Source organism: Theobroma umbraticum, unplaced genomic scaffold (assembly GCF_002168275.2).
Source record: "Theobroma umbraticum cultivar Fairchild unplaced genomic scaffold, ASM216827v3 scaffold_81.0, whole genome shotgun sequence".
Lineage (NCBI taxonomy): Eukaryota > Viridiplantae > Streptophyta > Magnoliopsida > Malvales > Malvaceae > Theobroma > Theobroma umbraticum.
Genome location: NW_018397268.1, coordinates 6,091,164 through 6,104,593, shown reverse-complemented (window position 1 = coordinate 6,104,593; position 13,430 = coordinate 6,091,164). Strand labels below are relative to the sequence as shown.

At 35.3% G+C, this 13,430-nt stretch overlaps 3 protein-coding genes across 3 annotated transcripts; 2 read left to right on the top strand and 1 right to left on the bottom strand.

Annotated features, from left to right (window-relative positions):
• The first annotated feature begins 81 nt into the window (after positions 1 to 81).
• Positions 82 to 4,615, top strand: LOC110425140 (alkaline/neutral invertase E, chloroplastic). Its single transcript, XM_021439958.2, has 5 exons — positions 82 to 968; positions 1,071 to 1,282; positions 2,879 to 3,372; positions 3,460 to 3,508; positions 3,909 to 4,615. Exons 1-5 carry the CDS (start codon positions 818 to 820, stop codon positions 4,233 to 4,235), a joined length of 1,233 nt encoding a protein of 410 aa, XP_021295633.1. The 5' UTR covers positions 82 to 817; the 3' UTR covers positions 4,236 to 4,615.
• A 1,114-nt stretch (positions 4,616 to 5,729) lies between these two features.
• On the top strand, positions 5,730 to 9,210 carry LOC110425061 (serine/threonine-protein kinase D6PK-like). Its single transcript, XM_021439845.1, has 2 exons — positions 5,730 to 6,555; positions 7,966 to 9,210. Exons 1-2 carry the CDS (start codon positions 5,741 to 5,743, stop codon positions 8,765 to 8,767), a joined length of 1,617 nt encoding a protein of 538 aa, XP_021295520.1. The 5' UTR covers positions 5,730 to 5,740; the 3' UTR covers positions 8,768 to 9,210.
• A 1,016-nt stretch (positions 9,211 to 10,226) lies between these two features.
• On the bottom strand, positions 10,227 to 11,878 carry LOC110425578 (uncharacterized). Its single transcript, XM_021440487.1, has 2 exons — positions 11,810 to 11,878; positions 10,227 to 10,623 (listed from the first exon to the last, which is right to left on the bottom strand). Exon 2 carries the CDS (start codon positions 10,581 to 10,583, stop codon positions 10,227 to 10,229), a length of 357 nt encoding a protein of 118 aa, XP_021296162.1. The 5' UTR covers positions 10,584 to 10,623; positions 11,810 to 11,878.
• Between the last annotated feature and the right edge of the window lie 1,552 nt (positions 11,879 to 13,430).

The following is a 13,430-nucleotide window of genomic DNA, read 5'->3' as shown; positions in this document are numbered from 1 at the left end:
AAAAGTTATACTAACTTTTGGCAAACCTTAAAACTGGTATCATGCCTAAAAATAAAGACACTAAATGGGTTTAAGAATCAAGATATAAAGCCAAACAAGATTACAAAGTGAAATTTGTGGCTACTCTTGTACTGTTCTGTTTGATTGATAATTCATGATTATATTATGATGATTAATTCATTGATAATTTCACTTTCCATTCTAACTGCCTCCTGTTGCCAATAAAATTCTAGAAATGGTTAACATCCTAATGCTTTGTTACCTTGATGGTTATATGCATCGGAGACAGCAGATACTTTTCTAGAAAAAGGTAAAATGGCATAATCATGGGTTTGAATATCTTGACAACTATGGTCATGTAATCTTTTATTAGAGAGCATAATTAATATAATTAAAGGAATCTGATGTAATGATATTGCTTTGAATATGGTCTTAAATAGAATAATATGGAAAAATTTGATCCATGTAGCACAATGAATGGTTCTTTGTAAGTGTCTGTGAATAAGAACTATTTTATATTGTTGTTTCCACATATATGTAAATGTCTCATGTTGGAACCACTGTGATTGCACAATTCGATATGCAGTAGCATCATTTGTGCACGTCCTTCTGTGATTGGCTCTTCATTTGTACACATCCTTCTGTGATTGGCTCTTCATTTGTGCACATGCAGTTCTGGTCATGTATCTTGATCTATGTCCATCTGACAAACTTGAATATAAAATGGTTTTAATGTATATCCCACTGTTAGATAAATTTCCTGCTTTATTTTTGTTATTTAATATACTTACTCATATTTTAGAGCTGGGAAAAAACAATGGACTGTCATAGCCCTGGTCAGGGATTGATGCCTGCAAGTTTTAAAGTGCGCACAGTTCCTCTTGATGCTGATGATTCAGCAACAGAGGAGGTATTGGATCCTGACTTTGGAGAAGCAGCTATTGGCCGTGTTGCTCCTGTTGATTCTGGTACTGAAGTTTAGTCTAAACGGGATTTTGTGTTTTCAAAATTTTTTTATTGAAATACTTTAAATTTCTGAATTCTTTTGTGACTACCTATTTCAATTGCAGGATTGTGGTGGATTATATTATTACGGGCATATGGAAAATGCTCTGGCGATCTTTCAGTTCAGGAGAGAGTTGATGTCCAAACTGGAATCAAGATGATTCTACGGCTATGTCTTGCTGATGGTTTTGATATGTTTCCTACATTATTGGTGACAGATGGTTCTTGTATGATAGATCGTCGCATGGGGATTCATGGACATCCTCTGGAAATTCAGGTAAATAACAATATTGGAATTCAAAGAGCAAAATATTAGAAGGCTCCATTTGGTTGTTGCTATCGCTACTTTCTTTTTGCTTCCTAAAATTTGTTGTAAAATAAAAAGTAAATTATAAAAGGAAAATTATAGTTAACTGAAAATGAAGAAATGATTAAATTGTAATACCACTTATAACATGATTAGTCTATATACAAGTAAAATCTGGCATTTCACTTGGAAACATTACATTTTTTATTTTAATTCTTCAATTTTCTATCCAAACATTTTTCATTTTTGCTTGCTCGAAGCAAAGCAATAGGAAGAACCAAATCAAGGTTAATTTATCCCCTTAACTGCCAAACTGACTTCACTGTTTGATGATGATGTTGCAAACACTAATGAGATAAGCATGGTGAAGTGCTTTTTGAATTGTTTCATGCTGAGAAAGTGGGAAATCCTGAAAATGAAATTCACTTAGGATTATATATATATATATATATATATTTATATATATTCTTTTTGATAGAAAAGGTATGTTTGGACTATGAAAGGGATTAAAGACAGCAGGGTTGTGTAATTGAATCTAGACAGTATATTTAGGCTTTGAGTTTTCAAAGGGCTTTTATTTTGGCTTCAAGAAGGTTGAGTTGGGAAAGGTTTTGAGATTAGGGGGCCTCAGAGCAAGTAAGATGTGAAATTCTTGTGCATCTCCATATGATACCCATTAACGCACTCATGTTATTTGGGTCGAACTTGGTGAGGGTTCTGTGTTTGGCATGGCTATAAACTTACTGACATTTATATAACTTATTTTTGTTTTGAGCCTTAGGTTGTTGCCCTTTCTGTGTTCCTGTTAATAGGCAACAAGCTCTTAAATGCTTGATTACAATGCTGTCTTAGGAGGACTGAAATGGTAAATGCTGAAAGCTGAGAATGAATCTTATCCTGGATGATCGGATTGTGATGTATGTTAAAGGTGTTTAACCATTTTTACAGTCCACCTTTTGCCCAACAAACATTGTTTTTTTCTTCTATCTATAGAACGAGGATCAGAAATAGACATTTCTGACCAAAATATTATAGACTTATCATGACATCCTAGCTAAATAATCTCTCTTGAGATGGTCTTATGTGGTGCGGGTAACATACATCTGGATATGCTAATGCTTCACTTTGAAGGATGCATTTGGCTCCTGCTAATAACTTTCATTGTGTTAATTCAACTTTCGGGTTTGGAGAACTTGGATGTCTATATGTCTAAAGTACCTTTTACCCTTGCATTGCATCTTAAGGTTTAGCTCCCAGGATATCAGTAAACTTCACTTGAAAAGCAATTAACCAGAAATTGACTTAAATACACACATTAATTGGTTTGAAAAGCAACATGTAATATGTGGAACCTGAACCAATTATGCTGAAAACAACAAATTTGAGTCAACTTATTCTTAACTTTCAAGAAATATACATTGAAAATGCAGAGAAATTTCCATACAAGAGAGTGGAAGTGGCAACTATATGGCAAAGAATTTAGTAACAGTATATGACTTCATTACTGCCATATTTACTTGCAAAAGCTCCCGACCTGATCTTGAGATAATTTTTGCTTTCCTGTAGGCGCTTTTTTATTCAGCATTACTATGTGCACGTGAAATGCTTACTCCAGAGGATGGATCAGCTGATCTTATTCGAGCACTTAACAATCGTCTTGTTGCTCTGTCATTTCATATCAGAGAATATTATTGGATTGATATGAGAAAACTTAATGAAATTTACCGTTACAAGACTGAAGAGTATTCATATGATGCCGTTAATAAGTTCAATATTTATCCGGATCAAATTTCTCCTTGGTTGGTGGAATGGATGCCGAATAAAGGAGGCTATCTGATTGGGAACTTACAACCAGCTCATATGGATTTCCGATTCTTTTCTCTAGGAAATTTGTGGGCTGTTACGAGTGGTCTTGTAACGACTGATCAATCACATGCTATATTGGATCTCATCGAAGCTAAATGGGCTGATTTGGTGGCCGATATGCCATTTAAGATCTGCTACCCAGCTCTTGAAGGTCGGGAGTGGCAGATCATTACAGGCAGTGATCCCAAGAACACGTAATATATCTACCTTAAGTATGATAATGCTCTTAGTTTTTCTTTACATCTGTATTTTAATTGTAAGAGGGATTGTTTGTGATGCAGGCCCTGGTCCTACCACAATGGTGGTTCATGGCCGACTTTACTGTGGCAGGTCAGTAATGGTCGCATCCTTCTTAGTTTCTCTAAATTGCCTTTTTAATAGCTGGATTTTAGGTTTGCATTTGGAACATGTAGATTTTGAGGATGTTTACTTTTTATTCCTCTTAATGATTTGAAGGTCTTATTAATCTTGAGGTGTACCTAAAGTAATTGTACATGAATATCCATAAAAGGAGGGAAGAAAGAAAAGAAAATGTAGACGCTGAGGACATTTGTTCCATTGTGACTTACTATACTGTTCTGGGCTTACCTGTAGGTGTCAGTGCATTATCCACTATGACATTCCTAACCATTTTCAGATCTATATATATCTAATATTGAAAGAGGTTTATTTAGAGTGTAAGCTTGAAAGCCAAAGTATGAAATTCTGATATATAAGTCCCATTTTACAGCTCACAGTCGCATGCATGAAGATGAATAGACCAGAAATTGCTGCAAAGGCTGTATCAGTTGCTGAGAAACGCATATCTAGGGACAAATGGCCTGAATACTATGATACTAAAAAGGCAAGGTTTATTGGAAAACAATCACACCTGTTTCAGACCTGGTCTATTGCTGGATATCTTGTGGCAAAACTTCTGCTTGCAGACCCTAATGCAGCAAAGATTTTGACAACTGAAGAGGATTCTGAACTTGTCAATGCCTTCTCCTGCATGATTAGTTCTAACCCAAGAAGAAAACGAGGTCCAAAGAGCTTGAAGCAGACATACATAGTTTGAGGTTCTCTAAATCGTGTGCATACCTGATTTATGGTACATTTATTGTCTCCAATGGTCATAATTTGGAATTGGCTGTTGAAGTGTAATATGTATATCACTTTTCTTTTGATTTATTCAATTTAGTCAAGCTTAATTAGTGAAACAACCCTATAGATGTATCAAAATTTCTTATGTAAAGATTGTTTCTATGATTTAGGGTAATAGGTAGTGCTGTAACATATTATTGTAGTCTAGACGGATCCTATGGGAACTCTTCTTTTGTCAAACTGTTATATATATGAATATAGTTAATGTATGTCTTAAGGTTTTAATTGTAAATCGAAGAACATTATATCTATATAAAGTTCTTTTTAATTGCGATTTCATGTTTTTAATGCTAATCATTGAGATTAAGGATGGTGGTTTCAGAGTAAGCTGCAATATCCTTTGTTGTCAATGTTACTAGATTGTATATATGCCATTGAAATTCAAGTTTCCCTACCGAGCTGCAGGCTATCAGCGTGCTCTGTTTTATGTTTTAGCAGAGAGGGATATAGTATGGATGCATGAGAAGCACTCTTAACTGTTTTAATTTAGCACTTCTGGGATTCTAGCTCCGGGATATTTCTTTCATTGCTGATATCATCTCATTTTGGTACAAACTGAAATATATCAGCTTTGCAATATATATACTGTTCAAATTGAAAGGTTGAACCTCCTCTGCTGTGGCTTTTATGTTTATGTTTCTATAAGGTTGTCTCCTTTCCTTTGTCGACAGAGGTCGGGTCTCGAAAAATTATCAAAGTCACAGATCATTGTGTTTTGAAAATCTTCATTGATTGTAGACTAGACAGAAGAACATGTGCATATATCGTTTTCAGGCAGATTGGGGCATGCATGAAAGAGTGGCCTTTCCCCTTTTGAATTCTTTGGAGACTTGGTCACTGAACAACAGCTGCTTCGAACAGCATTTTGTATGATGATCGAAATCTGCATAGATTTTGGAAATATTTTATGCCAAATGGATGCTTAACAAGTGGAGAAAATTAAATAGAAAGAATGCCAACAGGCTGACAACTCTGGCTGGGGTTGTCATCGTGCATCTGTCCCTTGTTGGAAATCCATTTTGACAACTATTTTCCATTACACGACAACAGCTGCCAAAATGTTTAGATGCTTCTAATATTTTATCAGGGAAAGATTGGATAATTTGTCACAAGTTAGAGATAATAAAAAAGAAGGAAAGTCCAGAAGAAGACATTCTACTGCAGAAAAGGAACTCTTGCCTAATAAAACAGAAAGTTTACATTTAGATACCAAAAAAGAGAAATTACTTTGATTTTTACCCCAAACAAGATATTTAAACAAGGTAATAACAAAACCCATCACCACAAATTATTTTACCTAGAATATACACAAACCAAATCAAGTGACCTGAAATGTGATAAAAGGAGAAAAACACATAGAAAATGGAGTAATACAATTTTTATTTATCTTGTAGCCCCAACAGTGACATTCAATAATTCATGGTTCCGAAGGATGAACTCCAATTATGGAAGTACAAATGGGAATTGACCAAGTGGTTCCTTGCTGGTCCCATGGTTCAACTCCAAACTCTGCCACATGGCCCGACCTCATTTTGCCGGCCCATGCTCTCTTTCCTTACTCTTCAAAAACCTCTCCCCATCTCACGCTCTTTTCCTATTCTCATCTCACACATCCGCTCCCATTTCCATCAGCAAGGGTGGCTCCACCCCTCCATCACCATGCAACAATGTGTCGATGACCTTGCTGATGACCTTGACAACCTTAGCTTCACCTCCACAACCACTACTTCCACCACAGCCACCACCTCCACCACCGTGCCCGAAACGAAACGTAGCACGAGTTCAGGTTCTGAAGCCACATGGACTCCCTCCAGCCTACTATCCACCTCCACCAAGCACCACCACGCGCCTCCACGTGATCCCTGCTGGCATGCCATCCAACTAGTGAAGTCTGAGAATAATGTGCTAACCCTTGCAGACCTGCGCTTCGTTCACCGGCTTGGCAGCGGTGACATAGGGAGCGTTTACCTTGTGGAACTCAAGGGCGCTAGTGGGTGCTTTTTCGCTGCCAAAGTAATGGATAAAAAGGAGCTTATGAGCAGAAACAAAGCAAGCAGGGCGAGAATAGAGAGGGAAATATTGGAATCATTGGACCATCCATTTCTACCAACTCTTTATGCCACATTAGACAGTCCAAGGTGGTCTTGTCTGTTGACTGAATTTTGCCCCGGCGGCGACCTTCATGTTCTCCGTCAACGACAACCTCACAGACGGTTCCATGAGACCGCAGTCCGGTACGTAAATTTATCTATAGTTTTATGTATGTATGCATCTACCCATACAAATATGGATTCATATACCAAGTATGTATGGATTCATATAGCATACATTTGCAAGTATGAAGTTACTGAGTGCATAATGAGAAATGATGTGTCATCATAACTGGGGTTTTACCATATGTTGAGTACTGTTCAATGCATGTGGGCTCCAATGGCTTTATCTATGTCTGGAGGAACAGTGGACGTGAGCCCATTCAGCTTTTTCGTGTGTGTCTCACTCTCATGCACTAGTCATTATTATCATACACATGAAATTTTCTCTCTTAAAGAAAACAAGTTCACAAACTCTAATCCATACATGCCTCAATTCATGGCTAGTGTTAGGATACTTTTACTGCATTTGGTGAATCTCATTCATATATATTTTAAATTACTTCACGTCAATTCTGGTAGATGATTGAGAAGTCAACACACCATATCTAGGGCGTTTTAAATTTAGCTTTTCTTCTTTTAAGCCTTGCAGCTCCTTGGAAATTTCTAATTTGTCGATTGCTTGTATTCTTCTAATCACCTTTTGTAGGACCCCATTTTCCTTTTGCCAATCTCAAGCTCTACAATAATTTAAAATCTACACACATATATATATATATATATATATAAAAGAAAAATATTTGGCTCAAAAGAACAAGAGTTATATAGATATTGTTTTATGGCTATTATTGCCATTTTGTATAATGAGTTTTCATACTCTGACCAAGGTCTAGAGCATGATGTTAGCGTCACGCTTAGTTCTTTAGAGAAAAATAAATTGAGATGTTTCAATTTTATAGATTTTGAAATTTTTATAAACGTGATATTATAAATTAAGTCTATTAAATAATTATTTTAGAGTGAAAATAATTATATCATGACAAGTGGTATATTAAATTCAAGCATTCGTTTGATTTTTTGGAGGAAGGTTAATGAGTCCGTGACATTAGCAATTAGCGCAAAGTGACAAAATTGTGGGCCCCAGCATGGAAGATTTGAAGCTTCGCCTTTTAATTACAGAGTTGCTTTAATTACAGAGTTGCCATTTATATCCCACGCGATTTTCTCGTGCGTTTAAGCACTGCATGGGATATGATGATGGCTGCTATTCTGTAGAAACAGACAAAGTAGCAGCAAGGAGATTTTAATTGTTAATTGTAATTAATATATATTAGCAGCTTTAATTGTTTACTAATTTTTTTATATAAATTTAGTAAAAAAAGTCATAAAAAATAATTTTTAAAAATAAAAAATATTAAATAACACTAATACATCGAATCTCTTATTCTCTATCATTCTGCTTCTGAATCTTTCCTTTTACAAATATTGCTGGACTGTGTTTTTAAACTTTGATTGGTATTATTTTTATAATTAATTAATTTAAATGTTAAACAGATTTTATGCATCCGAAGTTGTGGTCGCTCTAGAATACCTACACATGATGGGAATCATCTACCGTGACCTCAAGCCAGAAAACGTCCTAGTAAGATCGGACGGTCACATAATGCTCACAGATTTCGATCTTTCATTAAAGAGTGATAACCCAACATCCACGGCTCAGCTCGTCTCCGACCAAAACACGTCCACAACGAATTCATCCAGTGATCCTACGGCTGATCCACCTCCATTTGCCAATTCATCATGCATTTTACCCAACTGTATAGCACCAGCCGTCTCATGCTTACACCCTAAGAGTCGTAAACGTCGAAAAAAGTCAATGCATCGTGGGGACTTGGAGATCGTGGCGGAGCCGGTGGACGTTCGTTCCATGTCCTTCGTGGGGACGCACGAGTACTTGGCGCCGGAGATCGTATCGGGGGAGGGTCATGGCAATGCGGTGGACTGGTGGACGCTGGGGATATTCATGTTTGAAATGTTCTACGGGGTCACACCATTTAAAGGGATTGATCATGAGTTGACCCTAGCCAATATCGTGGCTCGAGCACTGGAGTTCCCTAAGGAACCATCCGTGCCAGCCCCAGCGAAGGACTTGATCGCTCAGCTTTTGGTCAAGGACCCTTCCAGGCGAATGGGATCAACAATGGGTTCTACGGCAATTAAGCATCACCATTTCTTCAATGGAGTTAACTGGGCACTATTGAGATGTACAACACCCCCTTACACTCCTCGGCCAGTGACGCACAAGGAATTTCTCGCAGTGGATAACAGTACCCACAATTCAGTTGAGTACTATTAGCCACCAGGAAGCTTCAGTGACACAATCCTTTAGTCTCAATATATACAAAAGCTGTTGTTCAAAATGCTCTACGTCAAAGCTTTCTATGCCTGGAAAGGAAAGCCAAAGGAAAGCATGCCTTGGATACCATATTCCCGAGCAGAACCCACTTGTTCCCCTTTTCTCTTCTTTGCCATTCAAATTATTTAAGTTTCTTTTCTTGAACAAGTGGGACTTCTGGGTCAGCTGCCCATTTGAATTGTGAATATTGATATTTGGCATACAAATTGGAAACTCAACAAGGTTGGCCCTAGGCAATCCAAACCCAAATTGAGATCTTTAATTTGTATTACTTTTTTGTTGTATATGCTCTGGGAATTTACTAGTGGTCATAATATTATATTATATTCAAACATTTTTATTTCACATTTTTGTCAATAATGTAAAGTTAAATTATAATTTAGCACTTGATTGAAAGTTTTTGTTGTTTATTCACTCGTTCAAAATTTCAATATGAAAAAAGTTCATATTATCTATTAAGTTAGGTTTATTTACACCCATAGAGCAATTCAAACTTTTGAAAGTAAATTTTCTATTTGATCATTAACCACTCAAAAATTTTTGTTTTATATACATAATTTTGAAAAATTATATTTAGTGTAATATCCAACATCCCACATCTGATGTGAATGTGATTGTTAAGATTTATATAACAATCCAAATCTACTACTACTAGTAATTTGAGCTTAATCTTTTGAAGATCACGTGGTTTAGGCCTAAAAAGTTACTGGATCAGTGGTTGAACTTGAGTCGTTACATTTAGTCATCAATTTTTATCTTATCAGTAAAAAGTTAACATTGTTTTCCATGTCAATAAATCTTGATCACGTGACATATCCATATCAACTGATTTGTTACAAAATATTATACACATGATAGATGAGTTGATAGGGACATATCATATAGCCAAAGTCAACAAATGTGTCAAATAATGGTTCATTTTAACGATTGAGTGATCAAAACATTAATTTTGATAAAAGTTTGGTGACCAAATTAAAATTTTTAAAAAGTTATGTAATCAAATAAATAATTTATACAAATTCCAATCTTAAAAAAAGAATTCATGTTGCTAGGTAAGTAATAAAATTTGCACCTGCAAATGAATTCCAGTATAGGATTAAAAGAAAAAAATCCAAAGAAAGAATGTGCCTATAGGAGATGGGGCTTATGTGAATGTATTTTATGGGTTTGCTATTTTTTTTTGAAAGATTACTAAACTTTTCTTTATTATTCAAAAGAAACAAATACAATTTTCATTTGGTATTCAAAGATACAACTGCAGTTTTATTTATTACTTAAAAGCTTGGATGTCAGGTTGAAACTCATCAAGTAGATTGCAACAGGGACAAAATCCTGGACACTGATACTGCTAACATCATGTAGTTTAGTGCAGGCAGACGAAGCATGGGAGTCTTCACGCCTAAACCAGTGGGAAAGCTCCACACTTGTGACCCACGGGACGAGCAGGAATGTTGCAGCGTTTGGGAATGGTCACAGCAACTTCTAGCTTGACTCCAGCATTCTTAGCTGTGTGAGATAACATAATAGCACACAGGCAGCCAGGATTCTTGAGCTTTTTCTCCACGACAGTGCAGCAACGCTTGGAAACTGGAGCTTTCAAATCTTGTGCTGCCTTTGTACAAGGAGCCAGCTTCTCAGCTTCCTTCTCGATGTTATGTTTCCCACATGACCCATATCCATCTACTCCATTGAAGCCAGCAATGCTCAAAACCACAAGAAACACTAGAACACAGATGTACTTCATTGGAGCTCCCATTGCTTCAATGCAATTCAGGGACACTTCTGAACAACTTATACTGAAACATTGACACTTGTGAACAATTTATACTGAAACAAATAGCTAGAAGATAGCCAAGTACATGTGAACAGTGAATTCCACCAATTACAATGGACGTAGAACTAGAGAAAAGTCTTCTGCCAGCAGTTAGCCATACTATTCCAGAACATAGATTCAGAGTTAACCTGCCTATCAAGTCATGTATTACACCTTGTTTCACTGAACTCTTCTTTTTCTAACTTTACGAAAACGATCCACAGTTTTAACATTCATGCAAACCAGAATCATGCAGCACAAGCCAAAAGTCAATACAGCAATAAAATAGTACTGGAAACAACTGAAAGAAGGTATAGTTTCAAACCAACCGCTCAGAGTTCGCTTATAGAAACCTAGTCTAGCAATTTCTTATATTACTTACTTCTAATCTGCCTTCATGTATAACATCCTTGCTGGCTGATAAGCTTGTGGTTTTGGTTTTGCTATATGTAGTTGTGTTTTTTAATTTGTTTCTGTGGGTCTTGAGCTTGAAATTCAGGTCTTTCTTCCTATTGCTTTCTCGTTTATAATTGGTTAAGACAAACCAGAGTCAATCTTCAAGACATCACTGCCTTTCGAAATCTCAATCAGCAGCTCGTTTCCCTGTTCACGAGTCAATTGCAATACAAACTCTAGCAGTTTTCCAAACGCTACTCTTCTGAAACCTGGAGCTAAGCTCAGCCCTACTTGATACCAAAACTGATTCAACCCAGGAAACTTAGGGAACAAAGAAAATTTCTTCACCAATTCTGTCAAACCCGATTTCCCAAGCAGATCTCACAAACTACATACAAACTAAAAGTCTAACAAATACATTCATTCCACATCGTTTTGGTAATAAATCTTCCCATTTCATCAAAATTCACTTTAGTCATACTAAAAGAACACAAATATCAATCCTTGAATCTACAAGTTCAAATTTCAATGTGATCACACCGAGAAGAAGATGTGCAACAACAATATCAACAACGATATTTCATTATAATATCAATATTTCATTATAATATCACCTCGATCATACAACAATAATAACAACAAAAAAGATACAGTATTAACCAACATTTTCAATGTTTCAACCTTCCCCTTGTTTCATCATAGCTCCACACCTATATCATACTAGAAAAAGATACCTAAAAGTAATAAAAAACACAAAATCAAGAGTAAAATACCTTGACCTCTCTAAGTTTTGATCAACATTACGCGGGTGTGTTGGGATTCAACTTCATGCTCAAATTAGAAAATAATCAAGAAATTAAAATATAATGCAGTGAAAAAATAAATTAGTATTTAATTAGAAAAACAGCTGAATCCTATAAGATCAATGCTTATGTTTTTCATATAACTTTCAAATTATTTATAAATATTCATAAGTTTAAGAGTTACATACCTTACTTTAGATATCATAATCAAGAGTCAATTAAATCCAAAATCTTTGCTTCTTCACCTTTGAGATTTGTCAAATCTTCAACCACCCAAGTGTTTGGCCTTTAATAGTAATTCACATAGTGACCAAATAAGACCTTTCCAAAGATAGGGTTTTATTTACTTGTACTAGCAAGTTTTGTGTTTCAAACAAAATGATCAAAAATTCCTGCCGAATTTTATTTTTGTTAGATAAAGAAAACTTTTTTTCTTTTCTTATTATGTGAAATGGCTCAAAAGTGGTTGGAGACTTAGAGTTTTAATTTACTAATATAATATATTTGTATAGTCAAATTAAGTTGTAACCCTAAATACAACAATTGTATTTTAATTTAATTAAGTCTCTGAGAATTTACTTAATTCCTACTTTAATTTGATCTTTTCTAATTAAGTCTAACTTAATTGATTATCTTTATTTAATTTCAATCATGTCACTTAATGTGTGTGATCGATTAGGCTTCTAACATGTTGGCAATAAATATAAATCCTAATCAAATTATCAATTTGATAATTAATTTATATTTATAGATCATAAGTAACATCTAGCAATAAATCATGACCACCAAAATATTAAAAAGTCAATTAAAAAATTTGGCAAAGCCCTTTAGTAATAAGCCTCTTAGTACAATACGGTCCTTTCATTAAATATCTCGAATATGTTATTAAGCATGGCTCAATTTTTACTTATAACATTCCATATTAGTTCTTATAATTCATGACTAACTTTAAGAATTTAAAAAATTAACTTTTCTCAAATTTATCATGCTTTGGCCAAAGACTTTGTACAAGTTAATTAAGAATTGAGCATAAATGAGATACATCCCTTTATATCACTTGAGATAATGAATCTTTTCTTGACCACTCATTCACCTTCGCATGCTTCATAGTAAACCCAAAAACATCATGTTTAGGCATTTGATCACCTCCAGACTCGTAGAGATGAAATCAAGATGTGTCATTCCCTATACAAGATGATATGGTGTCTCAAGTTTAAGGACTAGTTGCACGACTATCATATGAGAACATATTTTATAGACACTTGAGTGAAATACCAAATGGAGTTTTATAGCAGGTCATGTTCAGTGAACTTATTCTTGAACAAGCACTTACATATTATCCTCAAGTATCCCATATACTTCAATTTATGAGATCGATTGCTTACTTCTCATGTGAGGAGGCTTAACATGTACTAGGCTTTGAGCATTGTCAATGATCTGTCTTGATAATACAATGATCAAGAACAATTTTAGGAACATGGCTTTAATGCATAATGATGTCTTAATTGTAACAACTTTACAATTCTCTTGCGAGGCTTTTATGTTCCATGGGTTTCATCCAATTAGTACTTAATAACTTCTTATTATTGCA